A 26,097-nucleotide genomic window follows, 5' to 3' on the forward strand; every position below is an offset into this window, starting at 1 on the left:
AGACCCTTTCTTGAGCCCCAAATTTTGGAGTTGGTGCCTTCTCTCTTGGCCCCTTCTTTGGGATTCTTATCTTCCTGGCTATCTGGTGTAGTGAGTCAGCCAGTGGCCATCTGCTGCTGGGAAAGCACATGTCCTAAAGGTGCAATGTCCATCAGCAATGCTCCAAGCACCAGTATAAAACCTCTCTTTGTTTCCTTATCTTTTGGGCCATGCCTTTTCTAGGGTTTACCCGGTCTCTCTCTAAAGGGGATAAGACAGAGTGGAGACTTGCGTCTGAGCTTATGAAGACAGGTGGCCACTCAGTCTGTTCTTAGATCTGCCTACTGTGGTCCAGAGAGTCTGTGCAGCTCTATTACCTAAGCCCAGCTCACCAGGGCTAGGGCTCCTCTTTGAGGTCCTGGGCTAAAGCCCTCAAACATCCATTCCTTGGGGGATTCCTCTGTTTGGCTACATTCTTCATGTACTTACCTGCCCCAGGGTCCTAGAACAGGATTTAGGTGTTGAGGTCCTGGGGACAGGTATTCTCAAGTGCATCCCAATCTGACCAACTTGTATCCACAGCCTCTGTCTTCTCTATATGTACTTTTTCTGAGAGATCTGATCCACCTACAGGGCTCCAAACTCTGCACTCTGGTGATGTTGCCAATCACGATCTGTAGTACACAGACAGGGCTCCTGACCTCCAGGCCCATATTCACTTATGTGGATGAAAAATGTCGCCTGCCGTATCAGCCAACAGATGATGGGGCAGCCATCATGCCATCAGCCACTGTAGCTGTCCCGACTGTGCACTCTTTGGGGATTCAGGCTAGAGAAAAGCAGGATGCTGGCCCTAGATAGTCAAGGTGTATATCAAAGCAGTGATTTCAATAAGCCCAGACTCTTGCATCTTCCCATACACAGAAAAGTGCTAACTTCATTAACTTGGGACGTCTGGTTTTTATTTAATTAAAAGTAATCGTTTGATGTTCTGACTACCTGGATTTTTTCTTTTTTTCTTGCAAAAACTCCTATGTATCTCGGCTCCTCCCTCACCCCTTTGTAGCAGTCCCCCAGAGGGGTCTGAGAGGCCGCCTCCCTGGCTTAAGTCCTCAGGAAGTCTGCCGAATAAAACATAATTCTCAACTTTTAGGTTGTGTTTTTTTTTTTCTCTTCAGTTGATACTTACACGACCAACACAACTAAAAGTTAATTCATCAACACTCCCCCCTTGTCTGGTCGGCTCTGTCTTTTCCATAAAAACCAAGATATCACCTCACTGGAAGCCTTGCCTGGCCCCCAGGATCGGGTTGGCGGCCCTCCTCTCTGTTCATATAGTGCCCTGTACTTTCCCAATATGACACTGTATTATATTCCATAATCACTTTCTTTCCAGTTTTCCCACTAGACTGTGCATTCTTTTAGGAAAGGAGTGATGTCTTGGGTATGAAATTCCAGGAGTAAGTACACTTGTGAAATGGGAAAACTCCTCTCTATTCCAAATTGGAATACTACTCTTCCCCAAACACTTCATCAGTTTTTTGAGCAAGCTGAACTTGGTAAGAGTCCTTTTTTTTTTCCCCCCTAAAACCACTGTCTTCAAATGAGCTCTGTCTGGGTCTCCTTTCTTGTTCTTTGGTGATTTCTCCAGGCAGATCTCAAAACTTCGATCGCTTTCAAATATCAGTTCCATTTTAGGATCTTAAAAGCTCCAATCTACACCTAACCTGAGTCTCACCTCCAATTTAATGTTTCTTCCCTCCCTCTGACTCGGGTCTGACATGGTGGTTACCGCCCTATAATGGAGATGGGGGCATGGCTTGTTCCTTCACCCTCCTCCTCTCTCCCCCGTCCCGCCTTTTTCAGGATCCTCTAGGGCTTAGCAGATGAGGAAAAATGAGAGCAAAGGGGCCATCGTGCACTGTGTGTGGCTTGTGTCTGAAGGTCTGGAGTCCCCTGCATTCTCAGTCTAGCTCTCTCGTAAGGCATATTAATGGGACTTTTGAGGTACCCTCTTCCACCCCCACTACAGGGACTTCCCACACTGCAGTCTCCAGCTGATCTCTCAGTCTCTCTCTCTGCTGGAACCCCCTGCTCCAGAAGGTAGCCCTCTCACTACTAAAGCAAGCATGGAAATCTTCTCACTCTTAGCCTTTCAAATGGCAGAGCCTCATCTTGCTATCCCTGCCACCCAGCTCCACTCTAGCTTCCTGCTTCCTGAACTCCCAGTCTTCACGCCCCAGACTCTAGGAGACACAGGCAAGCTCTCCCAAGACGCTTGGCGTCCTCCATTCCGGTAGCGGCACTATGCAGGCCGACGCGTTTTCACCACTCAACAAGCTTCTTTGAAATGAGAGGCAAGTTTGTCTCCCTTTCTTGCAAGACACCCCCAGACCTGAGGGTCTCTTGGCCCCCCTCTCTTCTTGCTTTGGGTGGCTGGATCCCCTTCCCCCTGGGGAGGGAGGGAAAAAACCAAGCTTGCTCCTCTTACAAATTCCCTTCAAAGAGCCCTCAGGAACCTCTAGCCTTTCCTTCACACATCCTGTGGGATTTCTGTAGCACCTCTCTTTAGAATGTGCGGGTTCTTATCACATTGGCTTGAGCTTTGAAGCTTTAGCCAACACCTGAGACTACAGGAAAAGTTCCATTTCACATCCCGTTAGCTGTTGCCTCTGCTTAAAATAGTCTTTTTTCTTCCTTAGACCTGCCTTGCACCTCATAACAGTGCCCTCACCAACCTTACCTAAAATATCATAGTAAATAGGAAGGAAAAAAATGGGTTTGGTTAGAACTTGATCTTCGAACAAAACCAAAAATTATACATACATATTTAATCTACTCTATAAAATGGATGTTGTGTAATTGTGCACCAATTCTTATACTAATAAAAAGAATGAGTTGTGTTTTTCTGGCATTAGCTGTCTGATAAAATTATATAACAACACAGTATGCCTTCCTTCATTTTACATTCAAGGACAGGAAGATAAAAAGGAATCTTTTTGCAAAAATATTCAAGAATTTCATCAGTTTCCTGAGGGCCGCTCTTCCATCTCTGATATTCAAATCACCTTCTTTTGAATAGCCTGTTGTGTCAATATCCTTGTCAATTTTCTCTCCTCTGTTAACTGCTCCATTTCTGCCAGATCCTTCTTTGTTAGGGGCTTTACCCGTGAGTGAGTAGTTCTCCAACTTCATCAAAGTGCATTCGATTTGCATCTTATTCTGCATTTGCAAGACACTGGAAATCAGCTGGAGGATGGCTGACAAGGAGGAGGAGGTGGCTGGTTAGGAAGGAGGCTGGTTTAATTAGGATCAAGGTATTTGCATGACACCTTTTATGAGTGGTGGGTAAGTTCATTCGTCACTATTGTGTTATAACAACTGTTGCTCCCCATGCCACCTTATAACTTTGGGGCTTAAATCCTGAACCCTGGGATAAGCAAGGGCCTCTGCCCGTCCCCACGAAGGAGCTGTACCTTAAGAGCTTCTCAGCTAAGATGGAGGCAAGGACTGATTGGATCTTGCAGAGAGCTCACAGGAGACAAGGATGACTGGGTACTAAGGGTGACTGTGCTGAGTCGCAGAGCCAGGAAGGGATTGGAAGGTCTGAAAGGGGAGATGGGGAAGGTACCAAGAACAGTTTGGCCTCTGTGACCATATGGGAAAGGCTTAGCCCTGAAAAGGTACAGAAACTGTACTCTTCTGCAAGATAGCTATTCGACCCTGTGCCTTCAAGGAGACTACAAGCATCTTTAGAAGATGGCAGATGACTTAGCAGATCAAGGGACAGGGGCCGGGGCTTCAAGTCATAATTTGAAAAATGGCTCCCCTCTAGCCAAACACTTCCAGAAATGACCTCTTCCTGAACATATTGCCTCCCGTTCAGTACTTGGCCTCTTTTTTTTAAAGCTAAACTTTATTATTATTATTATTATTATTTTAGCCAGGCAGAGTGTGGGATCTTAGTTCCCTGATCAGGGATCAAACCCGTGCCCTCTGCATTGGAAGCACTGAGTCTTAGCCACTGGACCGCCAGGGAAGTCCAGTACTTGGCCTCTTGAGAGGGAGGCTTTGCTAGCACCGCCAAGTGCCTCTGGGTCCCCCACCTGTACAAGCAGAACATCCAACCTAACATCCTGCTATGATGTAAGGCCATTCCCCGCTCTCGGTGACACAGAGGAAAGAGGGAAGCAATCACTAGTCCTTTTTATAAGCGAAACCTGAACTGGGAAGAAAGCAATGAGAAAGGGAGGAGAACGGGGCCAGGGGAGAGGCACAGTGGGCAGCCTCTAAGAAGGCCCCCAGGGATCCCTGTCCCTGGTATCCACACCCTTGAGTAATCCCCTCCCTTTGAGTATGGGCTGGATTTAGAGACTGGCTTCTAACACATAGACCATGACAGAAGTAATGGATGTCACTTCTGAGATAGTAGGTTATAAATGATTGTGGCTTCCACCATGGGTACTTGTGCCCTCTCTCAAATCCTACCACCCCCGGACTCAGTCAAGTCTTCACTGAGATGGCCACCTTATGAGAAAACTTAGCGAGAGACACCCAGGCAAGATGCACCCAGATTCCTTACCCTCAAAACTGGAGGAGATTGCTGACTGAAAAAAAAAAACCACACACACACACACACACACAATGTAAGAGCCGTGAGTTGAGTCCTACTGAGGACTGTAGCCCAGGAGAGAGCCTCTCAGGTAGCTGTGAGGAACTCCTCTGAAGCGGTGGGGAAAAGGCCAGAATATGTGTGATTTTGGCTAAGGAGTACGTGCAGTCAAGCCTATATCTCAGTAGAAGGTTACTGCTACTTACGAGGAACTATCTCAGTTAATGATTTCAATGCTTTGCTAAGTACGTGGAAGATGCAAGAATCCAGGTTCACAAAACAAGTTTTCCTGAGATATATCTAACTTTCTAAGGGGCCTTTTCCCCCAAAGCACAGAGTGCCTCGTCCTGCATTCCTTTTGGGGTATACTGTCAATCAGCAATTGCAGTGGCTAATGACTTGATCCTTATAGAAGTGGATGGTGGGCAACATTCTTTGTTTTATAAGATAATAAATATTCTTTGTCTCCAGATGTAATTTTGTGGTAATTTGCTACACAGCAATAGGTAATCAATACATGGGGCAGGAGTATTGTGTTTGGGTTGTTTCCCTGGTTTCGGAGTCCAGCTGAGAGAAAAATATGAGACTCTCCAAACAATCTTGATGACCGTGAAGACATCTGGGATCTTGGGCCCCAGGGATTTGAGGCTTTTTAAAACTGGCTTTCTAGGTCCCATTGCCACAGTCAGTAGCAGTGCTGCCAGGTCAGGGGTCATGCATGCAACCCAGATGGTTCTGCTCTCCCTATCTTTAACTCCCGCCTCCCTACCTCTACGTGGCACTCACCATTCCATGTTGTCCTTGTCCTAATATACTGTGGGCTCCTTGATGGTAAAGACCATGGCTTATGTATCTTTGTTACCGGTTATGCTAGACATAGTAGGTGCCCAACAAATGTATGTGTGTGTTTTAAATACATTGTGTGTGTGTGTGTGTGTGTGTATGTGTGTGTGTGTATGTTTTTGGCTGCGCAATGTGGCATGCAGGATCTTAGTTCCCCGACCAGGGATTGAACCCACACCCCCTACAGTGGAAGCACAGAGTCTTAACCACTGGACCACCAGGGAAGTCCCCTAAATACGTTTGTGTCAACACTTTTCACCGAGGTTCATGCTATCCTAGTCTGTGCCTGGGTGACTAAGAGTGGATCTCTATTAACACTAACCCTGACCTTAAAAAAAATTTCCAACTCCACTTCCCTTAAGGAAACCATTAGTTTACCTCCACTGTATCTGCACCAAAACCTCCACCTACTCCACCCTGTGGAAGGAGAAAAGCCTCTTAAAGATGGTTGGATAACTAAAGAGCATCAGGAGACATGCCGCCTGCTCTTTGCAGCTAGTCCTTGGCATTTGCAGGACTTCTCAGCTCTAGGCAGAAGCTACGCAGCCAGTTTTCTGCAGGGAAAGTTGCACGGGGAAAAGCATTTATAATAAAGCTTGAACAAATGAAGGGGGAAAATCTTAGGGAAGGTTTGGAAGATGAAGGAGGAAAATCTGAGTCTGTCCAAATGTGAGACCATAAAAAGTGTTTGAAGCCATCAGCTGATATCTTGGAGGAGATCCCAGAGTAAACAAAACCTGCCTGAGGAGTCTGGATAGTGTAATGTTCACCCCGATTTGATGAAGGTGCTGAAGTCCTTCCAGCTGATCCAAACAAAGCCCTCTGAAGATAGCCAATGCTCCAGACACACACTTCCCCAGAGCAGGCAGCGGGGCAGGGCTGCCATCAGGCTGAGTAAACACGGTCTGCAGGTAGGATGGAAGGGTTGGGGACAAGGGCCAGGCTTTGAAGTCAGGGACTGCAATGTCATCCTGAAATCAGAAGGTATGGCCTTTGAATTCAACAAACGGAACATTCATTCAACTAGTCATGTCTAAGTGCCAAGCACTGCTTGATGAGACAAAGATATTCCATGAAACAAACCAGACAGGAGACTTCCGCCTGGTGGGAAAGACAGACATTTATTCGTGAATAACAATAAGTGCGATATCCTCTCTCACAGGAGAGGGGCCAATCAGGAACACTGGTCCAGTTCAGCAGGGCTAGAGGGAAAACCTCCCAGGGGAAGGCACCTTTAAGTTTACACCCGAAGGATGAGCTAGTCCAGCAAAGAGGAAAAAGAAGAGGGAACTATGGGCTAGCCTGGGTCAAGGCTGGAATCACAGGAGTGCTGGCAGATCAGAAGAGCTGACAGAAGTACAGAGTCAGATGAAAGGCTCTGGGATTATTCACACCGGAAAAAGAAAGGCTAAAAGTAGAAAGAAAGTTTTCAGTTATACAGAGGACCTCCACCACTGACGCTCGCTTGGAGGAAATGGGCTTCAGGGGTCCCGCCAGAGTAAATTGAGACTCAGGGATGGGCCAGCCCAAGGATGAGGGCCTGAAGGTGTGAAAGCGCTGTCGCCAGGGAGACACAGTTGTGGTCACCAGAACTCCACTCCTGTATGGGGCTGGGTGGGCTATGGCCCTCGGGGGTGAGATCACCCCAAGGGGTATGCTTTATAAGAAACCAGGGGTTGTTAAACTGCCTCTAAAAAGGGTGACTCAGTTACCTGTAGGGCTTTTGTTTTGCCAAATGGGGAAAATGGGTGTGCCACTGGGACCAGACTTGCCGAGTTTGGGATCACAGGGGAACGACTGGGCAGTTGCCAGTGGCCTTCCCTCTCCGGCTCCACCCCTCCCCCCGCCTCCAGTGCTCTTATTTCAATATTAATATTCCGATATTAAAAGAACATCACTTGGAAGGAGCGCCATTAGCTTTCGCAGGGGGCTCACAGGTCTCAGTTTGGCTCTGCCCATAAGAAAGGAAAAGGATCTTGCCCATCCCCCCTCCGCCTCCTTACTTTTTCCTGCCCACTGACACAGTTCCAAAGACGGAATAGAAAGCAGAGGCAACTGACAACTTGAAACGCACCACCTGGAAACGGGAGGCTAGCAGCCTCAGCTGAGATGATGGTTCAGGTCCGAACAGAGGCTGGCTTTGCCTTGCGTTACCCTCAGCGGGGGCTACTGTTCCCCCCGCACCCCAACCCATGACAGGGCCAGTGAGACTGGGGAGGGGGCGATGGGCTGATCAGGCCACCCAGAAAAATAGCCATAGGGGCCAATAAATACATGGAAAAGTCCAACCTCCCGGCACCGAAAGAAACACACACTAATGTTCCATTTTAAAGCCTGTCAAACCAGCAAGAATTTTTAAATTGTATAATAATAAGTACCGAGAAAAGGTCAAGTTCTCTTCACTGCCAGTGTTCTGTGTACAAAGGAGGAGAGGGCAATGGCACTACCTGCGCCCTTCATCCTGCCCTCCCTGACCCAAGACGGCATTTCCTCCTCGTCTGGGGATGGACTAGCTCCGCCTTGGCTTGGCCATGCCTGGTAACTAGGTGGCTTTGCCCAGGGGTAATCAGTGGGATGACTTAGTCTGAAAGCCAGCAGAAGCCCCCCAGCAGCCCAGCCCTCCTGCAGCATCAGACCAGAGCCTGCCTTCAGGGGCAGACAGCTTCCACGGCTGCGTGAGAAGCAGGGAATTACCTCTCACCGACATTTCTCCTTCCCAACCCACTAGAGGAGCTGTCAGCAGCATCTACCATGGCTCAGCCACTTAACTTCTGACTTAAGGCAACAATGTTTAACTATAGAAATCAAAGCATTTCTCTAACCAGGTCCTGTTGACCAACATGGAGCTCTCTCATTTATACAACGATTTAAACCAAAATATACCATCTGAACCCCACGGTCATTATTTGTGTTCCTCTTTTCAAGGAGAGATCCTCACAAAGCAATGTTCCTCATAAGAAAGTCCACATACACAGGCTAACCTTTGCATTACCTTCTTTCATCCCAACCCCCAAAGATAAATCATTACAAACTGAACTGTACAAAATAGCCTATGTATCTGAAGTGTTTGTTATGCTTCATCTCAGAGCCCTAAACACAGAGGGGGACTGAGGTTCTACGGACATTATATAAAAGACAGCAGTCAGGGTTGCTGGTAAGACCCACTTCCTGCTCCAAAATTCAGCAAGATGGTAAGTGCAGCTAGAGACTAGTTGATGCCAACTGGTCATAGGACATTCCATTCCATTTTCCAGCCAGCACCCTCCTCAGAAGCTGCAGTGCGTTTTGAGAACCCACCTGTCACTCTCCTCTCCTCCTCCTATTAGCGTTGTGCTGCCGGTTTTGTCTCTGCGTTCACGGGGAGGATGGTCACCAGCCTCAGAGCCCTGCGTGGGGGAAGGCGATTTTCCTACGAAATACATGAAAAACATTAATAAACTTCCTCTCCAGGCTGAGTTATTCCAACTCCTTTCAAATGCTTTTTATTTTCTAAGCCTCCAATTAGCTTTCTACCCTACTAATCTCATATCTCTTGCTGAACTGTTACACTAGCCTCTTCAAGGCTTCCCTGCCCTCCACGCATCCCAAGCGGTCTGTGGGGCTGAGTTCTCAACTCTAGCTCTGAGTGTCACTCACCTGAGGCCCCGGTCCTAAATGGTCAGAACAGGACTTCCTACAAATGATCCTTAAAGGCGCAGGACAGAGGGAAGGGAAGGAATCTGAGTACTAGAGGTTGCAGGGAGGCTGAGTAGAGAGCTGGGGCATTTTAAGAGCAATCTGGGCTCCAATTCCAGCTCTACTGGCTGTGTGACTTCACGCAAGATAGTTTCTAAAATGGTAAAACCATTTACCTAATGATTAGATATTACTGTGAGGAGTTTAGTAGCTATTGTAAAAGTCAAACGGTATCTGGCATACAGCGTGTCCTCAATGAAGGTTAATTCCTTGCCTTGCCTCTATAATTAGCAAGATATGACATCCCTGATGAGCTACGTTACAGGACCAGACGAGGCCCACCTGGGCACCTAGGGGGTGTGAGAGGGCTGTGAGGCAGAGCAGAAGAAATTTCTAGGCATTTGTGACACAGAGTCTCCTGGGAGGGTGGCTTTATAGTCCCTGGGACCACAGATTACAATCCTGGAAATGAAGGCTCAGGGAACTTCTTAACCCAAGAACTTCCAGGTTGCCTCTTTTTTCCTCCCCTCAGTGTTTATTTCTTCTAAACATTTCATCTCCGTATGTCGCATCTCCTCCAACTTGTTTATTGAGTTTCCTGGCTTCTTCCTGTGGTCGGATCCTCTGTGATTTTCCTGCTGTATTGCAGAGGATGTGTATGTTGGTTTCTTCTTTGTGCTTGTATGTTTACCTCATTTCGAATGCTTGCCTTGCTTTGGGGCCTCCAGGCACACGAGCAAGACAAGCTGTTGGGAGAAGAGTACAGCTGTGATTCTTCCTGGAGGCCATGGCAGGCGAAGGGGACAGCAGCGCATCAGCAAGCAGAGTTACCAGTCACATGGAGCGCCACCCAGCACCGCCCAGGGCCTGGGCACACGTTGAAAGGGCGGCTGGCCCTCGGGGCGTTTCCTTGTCTCCAGGCCAAAGTCACAGCCCTGACGCTGGTGACACTGAATCATTTAGTGAAAAAGTTAACCGCTCTTCAATACTCTTTCCTTCCAGGTCAGGAACAGTTCCTAGATCCAATGTAAGAGCAATTTATTTATCTATTGAGTACCTATTGTGTGTATTTATTAAGAGTATTCATTGTGTGTATTTTTATGATTACCCAGGATATTAGTTTTCCCCTTACCACAGTGGTAAAAAAAGCATTTCAGGCTTCCCTGGTGGTACAGTGGTTAAGAATCCGCCTGCCAGTGCAGGGGACATGGGTTTGAGCCCTGGTCCGGGAAGATGCCACATGCCGCGGAGCAACTAAGCCCGTGCGCCACAACTACTGAGCCTGTGCACTAGAGCCCGCGAGCCACAACTACTGAGCCCACGTGCCACAACTACTGAAGCCCGCGCGCCTAGAGCCCGTGCTCCGCAACAAGAGAAGCCACCGCAATGAGAAGCCTGCGCACCGCAACGAAGAGTAGCCCCCGCTCGCCACAACTAGAGAAAGCCCACGTGCAGCAACGAAGACCCAATGCGGCCAGAAAAAAAAAAAAAAAGTCTTTACAGTACTTATTCTAGTAAAGAATGTGAATTTAAGGAAAAGTACCATGTTAAGACACGCAGCAGTGAAAGGGCCCATGTGAGCCACGGAGGTCTGGGTGGGGTCACAAGGGGCCGTGGGGGCCGGCCTCCTGGCTCTGGCTGCCCGGGGACCTGGAGCCACTTCTTTTGCAGAGAAGGAGTATCTGCGGACCTCAGTGACAGAACACAAGCAGGTGCCCCTGGGAAGGGCCCTTCTCCTCTTTCTGGGTGTTGGGGGCCACATATTTCCATCACCTGCATGCGTTAAACCCGAACCCTTTTGCTCAAGCCCTGGCTTAAGGACCAGGGAAAACCAGATGTGCCCTTGTGAAGCCCCAACAATAATGTTTTCATACCAAACCCGCCGCTTCCCTAACAAATCAGAGGCTCCTCTAATCAAATGTAAAAATAGTTTATATAGAAAGAACTCACTGCTCTCATGGGTGTAAAAAAACAAGAAGCAAAAATTAAGGGAAAATGAATTCCCTTGCCGGGCGCTAAGGTGCATTGTCTCCGACTCTGAGCCCCCTCCACCTTGCCTCTGCCCTTTCTGGGACCTCCTCCTCCTGTCTGCTGTGTCTCCCATCTGTGCTCCCTGGTAGGTGAGCTTCCTGGAAGTGGGGTCTGATCCAGTGCACCCATCCAACCCTGCTGCCATCAGCTGCCCTTGTCCTAGCCTCCACAGCGTGGACTTGAATGATCCCAGCTACAAAATCCTGGCACATGGGCAATCCGAGCTTTGATTCATTTAATGTAAATAAAAACACAATAAGTTCTGTTCACCCAGGAGGGGAGGAGAGTATGTGTTTATGTTTATCCCCTCTGCTCTTCTCTGCAAGACTCTGGTGTGAATAAGAGGTTGGTGCCTAGTTGCTGGTTTGATTGATGGTACACTGGCCCTCTCTGTGCCCAGGTTCCCTGTTGAGACCCATGGAGAGGGAGGGAGGGAGGGGGAGAGGAGGGAGAGGAGAAGTTATTCCCCTTTAGGGTAACATTCCTGGGATCATCTACAATTCGTTAATGGGATTAAAATCAAGATTACCAAAAATGGCAACATTTTATTTATCTACCATCTTGAGTCTCCAATGAGACCTCAGCTGGGCACAATGGGATTTGAAAACCAATCTAGGAAGTGGGTCACTTCCTCTCTTAAAGGGGTGTAAAAAAAGGTGAATGGTGGCTAACTCTGGGTGGGTGGCTTATTGATTGCTTAATTTTCTTTGATATGTATTTTCTGTATTTTCTAAAATTCTTACAGTGATACATATTATCTCTATTATCAGAAAAATAATAACGGTTATTAAATGAAATAGCTTAAGCTCAATGACTGGTTACTTGAGTGAATTAGTTTGAGAATGAAATTGTCTCTCCAGTTTCCTGATGGTCACAGAGCCCTGACGTCAGGCCCAGGACAGCGTGAGTCACTGCTCTCCTCCTCGACTTTGTGCCATCTGGTGGGTGGCTCCCATGGCAATGGGACAAAGGTGAAAGGGATGTGGCAGGTACCTCTATGTCAGTCAAACCTACCTGCTCTGGTGATCGGTAAGGGTGATGCCAGGGTGAGCAGGCTGGTCTTGGAATGGCCTGAAAATTAACCAATCTACACAAGCGATGACTATTCTCTACTTGGACAAAAAATAGATTTTAAGTTTAAGTGGTGATTGGGAAGGATAATTACTACTTCAATACATTTAGTATTGGCTGGACTATTCTTAAAAACTGTTGAGCTAGAAATAACTTGGTACCACAGAATCCAATCATAAGCCCTTTCGGGCCAGAGGCCATGCCCTCAGTCTTGGTTGTGTCATTTCCTGGTCTCTACACCCCTCCCCCAGCACTGATACATGGGTGTGACTCCTTCAGGAAAACCTGGGTAGCAAAATCTCAGTTTAGGAAATCTAAATCGACGTATTCAGGTTTTGTAAATACAAAAACCTAAATTTGTGTTTTCAAAAGGATTCACAGAAAGGTTTCATCAAATAGATTTCCTTGCAGCATTTAAAATGTTTTATGTACAAATGTTTGTGTGTTCCAGGTACATTTTTGTAACTTATAAGTATGTAGTGCTCTTTTTGTTCTAAGGGCAGGTGTTTTTTGTTTTAAAGTACTTTTTAATTAGGTATAACATATAAACTGTAAAGTGCATTAAGTATACCTCTCAGTGAGTTTTTACATATGGATACACCCATGTAAAGACCACTAGATCAAGATATAGAGCATTTTCTAAACCCCAAAAGGTTTCAGCATGCCCCTCCCTAGTTAGTATCCTTCCCCCATAAGGAAAGCACCAAGCTGACTTCTATCACCAAATTAGTTCTTTTTTTTTTTTTTTAAGACTGAGCACAATCTCAGGCTATTTTTAGCACGCTATTATTTCTCACTGTTGTATTAGAATTCAGTCAGCTGAGAGTCAATCAACCGACATTTATTGAACATCTACTATGTGCCAGGAATTGTTCTGGACCCTAGGGATATAAGAGAAGTTAGGGATTATCTACTTCAACCCATCACTTCATCAGGTAAAAAACTGAGGCACAGAGGTTAAATGATTTGTCCATGGTCATTCTACCAGTAAAGAGCAAAGCTGGATGCTTTTTCTACTCTTTCTCTTCAAATAGCAGCATTTGATAAATGCATGTGGACTTGATTGTACAATCAATTCCCCAGGAAGCTACATTTGTCCATTCTCCTCTGTTGTCTGTGGTGGTGTCAAATAGGTCCACAAGTCTAACACTTCCTTTAAAAGGTGGAGCCTAATTCTCCTCCTCTGTGTATGGGCTGGACTTAGTGACTCCTTTTTCAGGAAGTGAAAAAAGGTGGAAGGGACAGTGTATGATTCTGGAGACCAGGTCATAAAAGGTACTGCAGCTCCCTCTTTCTCTCTCTGGATTTCTGGCTCTGCTGGAAGTTTGCTGCCATGTGTGAGGATATGACACAGCCCATGGAGAGGCCCACAGGGCAAGGAACTGAGGCCTCCAGCCAAGAGCCTTGTGAGTGAGTCACCTTGGAAGTGGGTCCTCTAACCCCAGTCAAGCCTTCAGATGACTGTAGCCCTGGTCAACTGCTTGACTACAGCCTCATGAGAGACCCTGAGGCAGAGCCACCCAGCTAAACCACTCCTAAAGTCCTGACTGTCATGTAATGTGTGATGTAACAAATCTTCATTGTTGTAAGCTGCTAAATTTGGGGGTAATTTATTATATAGCAATAGGGGACTAATACACTCCCTTATTATCACTTTATATTTACTCTGACCCTCTCTTGACCTTCCTCCAATATCCTTTTTTATAGTTTGTGTCTTTGGGGCAATGACGGACACATTTTTTTTAGCTCTGATATTTTTTGCTATATTTATTTATTTAATAGCTTTCTTGAGTTATAATTCACATACCATAAAATGGGCCAACACATTTTTGAAATTGTGGTTAAAAACTACACATTTAAACCATTTTAAAGTATACAATTCAGAGGCATTAAGTGCATTCATGACGTTGTGCAACCACCACCACTATCCAGTTCCAGAACTTTTTCATCTCCCAAATGGAAACCCCATACTCACAGCTGACACATTTTCAAAGATAAATTTAATTTTTTTGTCCCCCAAATCTGGCACAATCAGGTAGTAAAAAGAAAAACAATAAAACTTCCTTAAAGGTAAACAAAATCAGAGAGAAACACCATTAATACTTCTAATGACAGCATATGAATCTGTTCACGTTCTTGTACAGAATAAGAAAGTTCAATGAGTACATTCTATTATGGATAACATAAAATCTCAAATAAAAGTTTTACCAAAACCTCTGTCTTTAAAGTTCCCTTTAGGTCCATCGAGTGCAGAACATCCACATCGTACATAGCGATCAAGGAACTAGAACTGGGAACAGCTGCTGGGACAGCAGGGGGAGCAAATAGGTGTCATGTAGTGATGTCCTCCAATCTTATAGTATTAATGGTACCTACAGTCCTGGGGTTAGAAGGATCCAGAAGGAACCTTTGGGCTCAGTTAGTTCCTAATATCTGCCACAGGTATGGGAGTGAGAGTTAGTAGCATTTTGGCCAGCTGCATGCCAGCCCAGGAGTAGGGTACAGGTTGGTAACAGGTGTCATTAGTTCTAGCACCATTTCTTTCCAATCACTGTATTTTAATACAAGTTAGTCGTAACCGGAGAATACTGCTACTGAATTGAAGGAGGCTGTACCATGACCTATATCATACGGCTTGGTAGTTTTAGTTTCTAGTGTCCTCTGCAGAAGAGAACTGAGGATTATTGGCAGAAGAGTATCTTCAGTAGGCATATTTTTCTCCCCTCTCCCTCTGAGAGGACATTACAACTTCACTGTGGCGTGTCCTAGACTTCCCAGATATGCAGACTGTGCTCCTACCCCAGGAGGGCAGCTCGAGAAGAGAAAAGCGACAGTTGGAAGATATTCAGCCCCGTATTCAGCTCATTGGACTAGCACCTTCCATGGTGTGAGACTTTCTCATCTACTCATTTGTTCATTCATTCATTTATTTTTTTAAAAGTGTATTGAGTGCCTTCTATGTACCAGGCATTGGTGCCAGTTTGACATTCCTGAAGCTAATCTGGACTGGTCCACGTTAGTAGGACATTGGTGGGGCTAAGAAAGAGCTGGCAGGTCAAACTGTGCATCCTCCTTCCCCAACTTCAGAACCTCAATACAAGCAGTAAAACTGAGAGACTAAGAGAAACGTGGATGTGCCTTCATCTGTGTTACCAAGGCCCGGTATCCCGGATGCCGGCCATTTCCTTTTTCAAATTGCCTACTTGCATCGTCTCAGGACAATATTATCCTTTCCCAGCGTTTCTCCTCACTGCTACCGAAGAGCAGTGCAACTGAATATATTATGAGACACAGCTACACTCATGAGAATAAACTAGAAAAAAAGTCACCAAGCAGATGACAGAGACCCAAGCACTGCCACGAGCATGCCCACAGAGCCAGACGCACTGCCCTTTCTGGGCGGGGCTCTAGCTTTAGCGTCAGGAGCAAAAGGAAGGCAGGCCTCAGCAGTGTTCCAAAAACCAGTGGTGCGCATAGTGGAGAAGCGAAGCAGCCTTCCCAGGCATGGGATACCTGAGTCAGAAGAAAGGGTAGAAAAAGAACCACAAAGGGAGTGGGGTAGCAGGCAGTCCAGACAAGATGCGCAGTGGCTGGAAAAAACTGGGGAAAAAACAAATTTCTTTATTGTAAAAACCAGAACCAAGGAGTAGGCCTAGTGCCACACTGATCTTAATAATGCAACGAGCCTTACGCTCCATGACGGGGTGAGTGACGAGGTGAGTGAAGACATGCATGAGCGAGGGGTGAACCAAGCCGGGGTATTCACATGGGATGCCTAAACACGATCTCTCACAGACAGAGAGAACCCCTGGCCAACAGAACCATTAACAACTGTCTGACCCTTTCATTTTGTTACAAGAAATGTGAATCACTCCAATAAAACCCAGCTATGGGCAGAGGGAAATCTAACATCTGACTTGTGAGGCAAAAAGAGCCAGCTGCTCCAGGTTCCAAGACTCAATAACTTCCTCTTTCAAATCGTGTTCCCTGCTGTCCCACGGCTCAGGAAAGAGGGAATGAAGCCAGTCACCCTCTCCTCTAGACACACGCCCCAGTCAACAGCAGAAGTACTCAGATTTTATCAGCATCTCAAATGTACTAGGGGTTGAAATTAGACACCTCAGTGTGGTTTAGGAGCAAGAGAAGGGCCAGGTGAACCTAGGTTGGGAGAACAAATGAGACAAGAGTCATAAAGTAAAGGCCTGAAGTCCAACTCGCAACAGAAAGGCTTTCTAGCTGCCCCTTAGGTTGCCTGAAATCCTACATCCAAGGGCCCCAAGCCCCAGTGGCCTTGGGATCACAGCGGGGATCTTGTGCTGGGAAGTACACGGGCACCGAGTGTTTCTGGTAGAACTGCAGACGGGAAAGGAGCTGCTTGACGATATGAGGATATTCTCTTGACAGGTCATGCCTTTCCTGTGGGTCCTGATCAATGTCAAAGAGCCAGTAGGTCTTGGTCGGAGGGTCCGAGGAGGGTATCACGGAAACATTATATTGAGATGGTGGAGGAAACCAGTAACCACAGCCTGGCAAAGAAATACAAGAGTTTATTGGAGGAGGAGTATTGTAGGCAGGTTCTAATTTCAAGCAAGGAGTCTGGGGGACAAGGCTGAGCTCTGTTGTGGGTATGGACACATAAAAAAATCTGGCCCTTGATGCTATGTCTAGATCTGTCTCCGACTCTGACTTCTGGGGCTTTAACTAAACATGTCTCATGTGTGTGTGTCTGGGGGTGGTGGTGGTAGTGGTTATTTTTAGTTGTCACAGTGACTTGTCGGGGGTGCTACTGCCATTTAGTGGTCTGGGACAGGGATACTAAAATATCTTAGAACGTATGGGACAGTCACAAACGACGAAGGATTGTCTTGCCGCAAACGCCAAGAATGTCCTCATTATAAACATTGCTTAATTGCATCACAATCTTAACCATCATACCACATACCATAAAAATATTTAAAGGATGTCACTTCTAGAGAATGTGCTCAGGGGAAGCAACCTCCTCCCCCTGCTATACCATTGGTTGAAGATGTAGCTTTCAGAGATGCTCTTTGCCGGCTAGAAGTGCTGTGCTTGACGGCCGTGCATATCTGAAACCCTTATTTTCCATGAAGCACTAGAGCTGCATTTCTTCCTTTTACCCTCCCCCCAGCTCTACAGTTAATTCTTAATTTTTTAAAATTTAGGACCAGATGACACTCCTTCCCCTCATTCAGCAGCCCCAGAGATCATGTTTTGCAAAAGGCAGTTGCTCTTTGGTAAAATTTTCCTAGCTGTTCTAGTGGGAAATGTTAAGCCTTCTACCTGGGTAGCCCGTGAGGAGTTTCCAGTTCCTGTATCTAATGGCAGCATGGACAGATGTGTTGAAGGCTGAATATTCTGGAAGGGAAAAATCATCCTTTGCCGGAATCATGCTGTTCCCAGGACCTGGTGAGAGGGTTTGGAAGAATTAGATCACTGTTACTGGAATGTGTCGTTATAAATCAACATTTTACATCCCTCTTGCAGAACAGTAGCTTTTATTCAACACTGGAGCGTAAATGTGGATCCTGCCACAGAAATGAATCTTCTATTAAATATAAACAGAAAGCTCCAGTTACATTAAACGTCAGTCATAAACCACCACTAATATAAAGGAAATCCCAAAGAGATTAGAACACTAATTCATCCTTAAAACCACTATGTTCTGCCTACGTACAGCTGGCCATATGCAGAACTGTGTTCTGTGACAGCATATGGGGTGGGTTCTTTGGTAGGTTTTGTTTTTGCTGTTAAATGGTTGAGTTAAATCCACTCTCTGTGTATACTTGTACACCTATGCAGATAATGTAATACATTATAAAATGCACATTTTAATGGAGTCTGTCTCAAGCTATGAGAGTTCAAGCATGCCATGATAAATCGTACATACATTTATTTTTTTAACCACACTTATGAAATCTAAAAGTAAGTGAGCAATGCTCAGTTAACTATTCAGATAAGATAATTCTGGTATATAAATTATTGGTTGGTATCATGGATTATATTAATTTATCATCTTGAGGTCTTATATTAATTGATCATCAGGTTTTGAGGGGAACAATTAATAGTACCTGCTCCCTCTTCCCCTCTTGACTTTGGAACCAGTTGAGAGGTAGAGGCCAGAGAGATGGAGCTAAAAATATTGCTTTTGTTACTGATGAAGTTGATTGGCGAGAACATAACTTCAGATCTGTGTCAGAGAGGCCTTGCTAATGATTGACCCTTGTGTGTTGACATATATCCTGGGGACAGGCTGGCTCCAAAATTAGACAGACAAAAGGGTCTGAACTGAGCATGCTCAGTTCCTTCTTTCGGATACCTTCCTTCTGCGCCTGCTTGTGGGGAGGAGCGAATAAGGTGAGAGAGACCTGAGTTCTACTCTAGTTGAAGACCCTGGTGGATCCCTGAAGGCAAGGTATGGAGGTCCCCACCTCACTCCTACCTGTGCATGTTTAAAAGCCTCAACTTAGGGCTTAATTGTTTAATATTTAGTCTGTTTTAAATCCACATTTATCTGACAACTTTTCAAATATGGTCATAGCAATCACCTTGGGTGTACTTCCAAAGGCTGTCAGACTACCTGTCCAATGACTAATAGCTGTAGTGTGTGATGTGTCTGTAAAAGTGCCCTCACCACCATCTGTCCAGCACCACCATCATGTGATAAAGGACTTTGGGAGTGCCCTCCACCCCGCCTGAGCGGGACTTCTGGGCTGCACGCAGTTTAACGCGGGAAGCACCGTCAGTGGTGGAAAAGGCAGGGAGTTTCATTCTTTTGTCAGTCTTGTGGGAATGACCCTGGAGAGGCATACTGCAGACTGAGCCAATAAACACTGGTGGTTTCAGACCTTCAGTCTTAACAATCAGTACCAACAAATCATCAGCACCAAAGAGGAAATCTTTTGGACTTCTTGTTTCTCTGTTTGCTTGTGGCTATTTTGGCTCCAATACAAACGGATGCTTCTAGCGATCGAGGTGTACGAGGACGTCTACCATAGGAAGTATGTTCTTAATATACAGACTGTGGTAGAACTGTGAGCCCTCATGATTTACTACTCACAAGTTTGTATATAAAGACCACATTTTGATAGCAAAGAATGTTAAATAAAACAAGTATGCTTTGTGAACATAAACAAAGGAAGGAAATTTAGCTGTCTCAGCTATACTTATATTTATATACATTTATTTTTAAAACAAACAGGAACATAAAATACCTAAACAATAAATAAGTCTAAGACTAAATGATGAAAGATGCTGTTATCTCAACTTAAGTTTTTTCATTTTGAGAAATTAAACAAAGAGCAAAGCACAAAGAATAATATAACTAACACCCTGTGAGCTGTCACCCAGAATGAACAGATGTTAACAGTTTGTCATATTTGCCTTTTTTTTTAAATAAGGGAAGTAGGACAATTAAGATGAAGTGACAGACTCCTTTTTCTCCATCCTCAATCCCAGTCCCTTCACCCACTGCCCCAGAGGCTGCTGCTGTCACGACTTCAGTGCGTCCTTCAGCCATTTAAAAATACAGCAACACATTATGTGTCAAGGAATAATACACAGTAGTTTTATACTTTAGAAATGTACATGTATGTGTTATGCTATACATATTTTGCAGCTTGCTTTTTCACTCACTACTGTGTTTTTAGAGCTCAGTGATTATGTATGTATATATATATATGTATATGTATGTATGTATATATATATTCTTTTTAACTATTTAATATTTCACTACATAAAAATACCACATTTTATTTATGCATTCCCCTTTTAATGGGAATTTAGGTTACTTTACTTATTTATTTATTTTTGCTATTACAGTTGACCCTTGAACAACATGGGTTTTTTTTTTTTTTTTCAAATGATCCTATTTTATTTTTATTTATCTATTTTTTACATCTTTATTGGAGTATAATTGCTTTACAATGTTGTGTTAGTTTCTGTTGTATAACAAAGTGAATCAGCTATATGCATACATATATCTCAATATCTCCTCCCTCTTGCATCTCCCTCCCACCCTCCCTACCCCACCCCTCTAGGTGGTCAGAAAGCACGGAGCTGATCTCCCTGTGCTATGCGGCTGCTTCCCACTAGCTATTGGTTTTACATTTGGTAGTGTATATATGTCCATGCCACTCTCTCACTTCGTCCCAGCTTACCCTTCCCCGCACCCCGTGTCCTCAAGTCCATTCTCTATGTCTGCGTCTTTATTCTTGTCCTGCCCCTAGGTTCATCAGAACCATTTTTTTTTTAGATTCCATATATATATGTTAGCATATGGTATTTGTTTTTCTTTTTTTATTTAAATTTTTGAATTTTATTTTATTTATTTTTTTATACAGCAGGTTCTTATTAGTCATCAATTTTATACACAACAGTGTATACATGTCAATCCCAATCGCCCAATTCAGCACACCACCACCACCACCCCCTGTGGCTTTCCCCCCTTGGTGTCCATATGTTTGTTCTCTACATCTGTGTCTCAACTTCTGCCCTGCAAACCGGTTCATCTGTACCATTTTTCTAGGTTCCGCATACATGCGTTAATATACGATATTTGTTTTTCTCTTTCTGGCTTACTTCACTCTGTATGACAGACTCTAGGTCCATCCACCTCACTACAAATAACTCAGTTTCGTTTCTTTTTATGGCTGACTAATATTCCATTGTATATATGTGCCACATCTTCTTTATCCATTCATCTGTCGATGGACACTAAGGTTGCTTCCATGTCCTGGCTATTGTACATAGTGCTGCAATGAACATTGTGGTACATGTCTCTTTATGAATTATGGTTTTCTCAGGGTATGTGCCCAGTAGTGGGATTGCTGGATCATATGGTAATTCTATTTTTAGTTTTTTAAGGAACATCCATACTGTTCCCCATAGTGGTTGTATCAATTTACATTCCCACCAACAGTGCAAGAGGGCTCCCTTTTCTCCACACCCTCTCCAGCATTTATTGTTTGTAGATTTTCTGATGATGGCCATTCTGACCGGTGTGAGGTGATACCTCATTGTGGTTTTGATTTGCATTTCTCTAATGATTAGTGATGTTGAGCATCCTTTCATGTGTTTGTTAGCAATCTGTATATCTTCTTTGAAGAAATGTCTGTTTACGTCTTCTGCTCATTTTTGGATTGGTTGTTTGTTTTTTTGATATTGACCTGCATGGGCTGCTTGTACAATTTGGAGATAAACCTTTTGTCAGTTGCTTTGTTTGTAAATATTTTCTCCCATTCTGAGGGTTGTCTTTTCATCTTGTTTATGGTTTCCTTTGCTGGGCAAAAGCTTTTAAGTTTCATTAGGTCCCATTTGTTTATTTTTGTTTTTATTTCCATTTCTCTAGGAGCTGGGTCAAAAAGGATCTTGCTGTGATTTATGTCATAGAGTGTTCTGCCTATGTTTTCCTCTAAGAGTTTGATAGTGTCTGGCCTTACATTTAGGTCTTTAATCCATTTTGAGTTTATTTTTGTGTATGGTGTTAGGGAATGTTCTAATTTCATTCTTTTACATGTAGCTGTCCAGTTTTCTCAGCACCACTAATTGAAGAGGCTGTCTTTTCTCCATTGTATATTCTTGCCTCCTTTATCAAAGATAAGGTGACCATATGTGTGTGGGTTTATCTCTGGGCTTTCTGTCCTGTTCCATTGGTCTATATTTCTGGTTTTGTGCCAGTACCATACTGTCTTGATTACTGTAGTTTTGTAGTATAGCCTGAAGTCAGGGAGCCTGATTCCTCCAGCTCCGTTTTTCTTTCTCAAGATTGCTTTGGCTATTTGGGGTCTTTTGTGTTTCCACACAAATTGTAAAAGTTTTGAACAACATGAGTTTGAAACGGATTGTTTTCAAGAGTAAATACTACAGTACTACAGGATCCAAGGTTGCTTGAAACCATGGATATGGAACTGTGGATACAGAGAAACTATGGATACAGAGATTTGACTATAAGTTATACGTGGATTTCCAACTGCACAACAGCACAGAGGGCTGCCGCCCCTAACCCCCACATTGTTCAAGGGTCAACTGCATAAGCTATCCTACAGTGAACATTGGTCTTCAAGAGTCATCTCATCATTGTTGGCCTTTTGTATTTTCGATATACATTTTAGGATCAGCTTGTCAATTTCCCAGACAAGCTGCTGGGATACTGATTATAAAGATACTGACTTCAGGGATCAGTTTGGGGGTACTGATGCCTTAAAACATTGAGACTTACAGTTCATGAGTATGGTGGATCCCAACATTTATTTAGGTTTTAAAATTTTTCTCTTAATAACATTTTATGATTTTCTGTGTAGAGGTCTTACACATCCTTTGTTAGCTCCCAGTTGGTTGATGTTTTTTGATACTAATATAAATTCTAAGATATATTTCACATTCTGAATGTTTGTTGCTAGTATATAAAAATATGATTGACTTTTTCACATACTGACCTTGTATCCAGTGACTTTGCCAAATTCATTTGTTAATTCTAATCCTTTGTTTATAGATTCTTGGGATTTTCTACACATGATATTGTGTCATCCGCAAATAACAACATTTGTTTCTCCCTGTATTATCTTTACATCTTTTAATTTCCTTTTCTTACCTTATGACATTGAACAAAATCTCCAGTATAATTTTTTTTTTATATCTGAATCACTTTACCACACACCAGAAACCAACACAACACTGCATATCAACCACACTTCAGTTAAAATATATATATATATATAGCATCTATGGCAAAGTAAAATAGGTGGTAAAATCCAGTATAATTTTGAATAAAAGTAGTGATAGTGCAAATTTCTGTCTCATTCCTGATTTCAGAGGAAAAAAGAGCTTTTAATAGTTTACTGTTAAGTATGATGTCAATATAAAATTTTTATAGATACACTTTATCTGATTAAAGAAGATCCTTTCTCTTCCCAATTTACTAAGAATTTTTATTTTATAAGTGATTGTTAAATTTTATCGTATGCTTTTTCTGCATAATATGAGAATATCATATAATTATTCTTTTCTATCCTTTAATGTAATGAATTATATTTATTGATTTTTAAATGCTAAACCAACCTTGCATTTATGGGCTAAACTGCTTTTAGTCATGATGTTTATCCTTTTTATATATTGCTGGATTCACATTTTGTTTATGACTGATTATATTTGCCAGCAAATATTCACATTTTGTTTAAGATTTTTGCACCTGTGCTCAACACAGAAATTGCTCTAAAATTTTTTTTGTAATGTTCCTATCATGTTGTTGAATCAAGGTTATATAGGTTTTATAAAAGGAATCGGGAAGTGTTCCCTGAAGAGTTTGTGTAAAATGAATGTTACTCCCTAAATATTTTGAAGAGTTCATTTGTGAAGCTATCTGGGTCTAGAGTTTTCTTTTGGGGAAGGTTTTACATTATTGCTTTTTTAACAGATATAGGGCCATTCAGATCTTCTATTTCTCCTTTTGTCAGCTTTGATAAATTGTATTTTATTGGGAATTTGTCTAGTTCATATAAACTTTTGGTTTTTAAATTCTCTTTCTAATGCCTGTAGTGTCTGTAGTAACACCATCTTTTCATTCCTGATATTAGCAACTTCTCCTTTTCACTTTTTTCCCATGATAAATTTTGCTAAAGGTTAATTGATTTTGTTAGTTTTTTCAAACAACCTATTTTTGAGCTTTAGATCCTCACTGTAGTATGTTTTTCTATTTCATTAATCTCATCTCTTATCATTATCCTTTCTTCCCTCTATTTTCTTTGGGCTTAATTTGCTGTTTCTTTTATAACTTCTTGAATAATTGATTTCAGCATTTTTTTCATTTCTGATATATACATTTAATACTATAAATTTTTATCCAAGCACCAATTATTTTTATCATACAAGTTTCAAATATGCATCTTCATTATTCAGGTCAACGTATTCTCTAATTTTCATTGTGATTTTCTTTTGGACTCATGATTTATTTGAAAGTATTGCCTAATGCTCAAATATTTAAGAATTTCCTAGTTATCCTTTTGTTATTAATTTCCAGTTTAATTCCATTATGGTTAGAAAATATATTTCTTGAGTTTTAAAAATAAACTTTTAATTTTAGAATCATTTTAGATGTACAGTATATGATTTAAATCCTTTGAAAAGTGTTGATATTTGCTTCATGGCCCAGCACATGGTCAATTGTGTACTATTCCATTCTTACTTGAAAAAACATGTATTCTCAAGTTGTTGGGTGCAATATCATAGTTTATTAACTATGCTGTTCAAATCTTTTATATCTGTACTGACTTTTTGGTTTCTTTGCTTGTTCTATCAGTTACTGACAGTTATTTTGAAAATCTTTCACAATAGTTTAGAACTTGTTCATTTCTCCTTTTAGTTCTGTCATTTTTTGCTGCACACATTTTGAGACTATATTATTAAGTGCTTATAAATTTAGAAGCAAAATTCTGGTTGATCGCCCCCCCCCTTTTAAAAAAATATTTATTTATTTACTTATTTATTTGGCTGCACCGGGTCTTAGTTGTGGCACACGGGATCTTTGTTGCTGCGTGTGGGATCTTCCTTGTGGTGTGTGGGATCTTTAGTTGCGCCATGCAGGATCTTTTAGTTGCAGCATGCAGGCTCTTAGCTGTGGCATGCAGGATCTAGTTCCCTGATCAGGGATTGAGCCCGGGCCCCCTGCATCAGGAGTGTGGAGTCTTAACTGCTGGACCACCAGGGAAGTCCCTGATTGTTCTTTTTATAATTTTGAAAAATTCCTCTTTATCTCTAATAATGTTTTCTCTCTTTAAGTCTACTTTGACGTATAGATATTGCAGTATTAGCTGTCACTGTTGTTGTTAGTCTTTGAATAGTATATCTTTTTCCATCTATCTTCACAGTGTTAGGCTCATATGCAATACAAAGAAGTATAAAAAAGGGTGTGGTAGGCAGGATAATGACCACTAAAGATGCCCATGGCCGAATGCCCCCGGAACCTGTGAATATGTCACCATACTTGGCAAAAGAAACTTTGCAGATAGGATTAAGTGTAAGAACCTTGAGATATGGAAATCATCCCAGATTATCTGGATGGGCCCATTCTAATCACATGAGTCCATAAAAGCAGGGACTATTTTCTGACTATAGTCAGAGGGAATTTTGGCCAGAAGAAGAGTGAGAGAGATTGCTCAAAGACAACTTTGCTGCCTTTGAAGATGGAAAAGGGGGCCATAAGCTAAGGAATATGGACCACCACCAAAAGTTGGAAAAGGCAAGGAAATGGATTTTATACTAGAGCCTCCAGAAGGGAACACAGCCTTGCTGATACATTGATCTTAGCCTTGTGAGACCTGTGTTGGACTTTGACCTACAGAACTGAAAGATAATACATCTGTATCATTTTAAGCCACCTAAGTTAGTGGTAATTTGTTACAGCAGCAATAGAAAACTAACACACAGGGGCTCTGTTATTTGTAATCTTACAAATTAATTAGGAGGAAAGGAGATTATACATGAAATGGTTAAATAACAACATGATATAGAATATGATTAAAATCCAACAGTAAATATTATAAAAAGGTCATGGTAGGAAGAAGTTGGTGAAGGCTGAAGCACAGAGAAAAGATTGAGGAAGGAAGTGAGACTTTAGGTAAAGACTTGAAAGATGTATCCCTTTGTTATCTACCACTCCTCCCCGTTTCTAGTGTACAACAATATAGGGTATGGCCTAAGTCGGATTCATCTCTATAACCCCAAAGCTTAGCCCAGCGCCTTGGCACATCAATGATAAGTGCTCAACAATGCTTTACTGAATCAACAAATGACTAAAAATTGGATAAACTGGAGGCAGAAAAGGGAAGTTTAGACTGCAGAATGAGAAAAGCAGTCCCAATGATTAATGCATT

The 26,097-nt window shown here is 43.0% G+C and overlaps 1 protein-coding gene across 1 annotated transcript in view; it reads right to left on the bottom strand.

Annotated features, from left to right (window-relative positions):
* Positions 1-14,057: 14,057 nt before the first annotated feature.
* ARSB (arylsulfatase B) overlaps positions 14,058-26,097 on the bottom strand; it is a 175,425-nt gene continuing 163,385 nt past the window's right edge. The window contains exons 7-8 of the mRNA XM_036848122.1: positions 17,513-17,635; positions 14,058-16,737 (exon numbers count right to left, since the gene is read on the bottom strand). Coding sequence (XP_036704017.1) covers positions 16,472-16,737; positions 17,513-17,635 — 389 coding nt within the window. The 3' untranslated portion in view covers positions 14,058-16,471. The remainder of the gene's footprint in view (positions 16,738-17,512; positions 17,636-26,097) is intronic.

Source organism: Balaenoptera musculus, chromosome 3 (genome assembly GCF_009873245.2).
Source record: "Balaenoptera musculus isolate JJ_BM4_2016_0621 chromosome 3, mBalMus1.pri.v3, whole genome shotgun sequence".
NCBI lineage: Eukaryota > Metazoa > Chordata > Mammalia > Artiodactyla > Balaenopteridae > Balaenoptera > Balaenoptera musculus.